The 471-nt window shown below is 59.0% G+C and overlaps 1 protein-coding gene across 1 annotated transcript in view; it reads left to right on the top strand.

Moving 5' to 3' along the window:
* The window catches only part of EMH_0036810 (uncharacterized protein), a gene marked incomplete at both ends in the record, with an annotated part of 4,246 nt that overhangs the window by 436 nt on the left and 3,339 nt on the right, over positions 1-471 (top strand). The window contains one exon of the mRNA XM_013495124.1: positions 3-471. Coding sequence (XP_013350578.1) covers positions 3-471 — 469 coding nt within the window. The remainder of the gene's footprint in view (positions 1-2) is intronic.

The following is a 471-nucleotide window of genomic DNA, read 5'->3' as shown; positions in this document are numbered from 1 at the left end:
CAGCAGCAGCAGCAGCAGGAAGAGGAGGTACAGCCTCAAACAACAGCAACAGAACAACACCAGGAGGAGAATCCTGAGCCATCAGCAACAGAAGCAGCATCTGCAGCAGCAGCTGCTGCTACTGCTGCAGTTGCTGCAGCAGCAGATGCTACTATCGAGCAGCAGCAGCTGCTGCTGCTGCACCCTGCAGCGTCTACACAAGCGCATGCGCTGCAGCAAAACTCAACGCACACCGATGCGTTCTCTTCTGTCTTTCAGCAGCAGCAAGGGGAGCAGCAGCAGCTGCAGCAGCAGCAGCTGCAGCAGCAGCAGCAGCAGCAGCAAGGGGAGCAGCAGCAGCAAGTGGAGCAGCAGCAGCAGCGCCTGCAACTGCAGCAGCAGCAGCAGCAGCAGCAGCAGCAGCAGCAGCAAATTCTCCTGCAGCAACACCAGCAGTGGGCCGCCAGCTCTACACAGCACTGGAGAATAGAG

Source organism: Eimeria mitis, genomic scaffold, assembly GCF_000499745.2.
Source record: "Eimeria mitis Houghton genomic scaffold, Emh_scaff1428, whole genome shotgun sequence".
Classification (NCBI taxonomy): Eukaryota; Apicomplexa; class Conoidasida; order Eucoccidiorida; family Eimeriidae; genus Eimeria; species Eimeria mitis.
The sequence above is the reverse complement of the archived record's forward strand: the minus strand, read 5'-3'. Positions and strand labels throughout refer to the sequence as shown.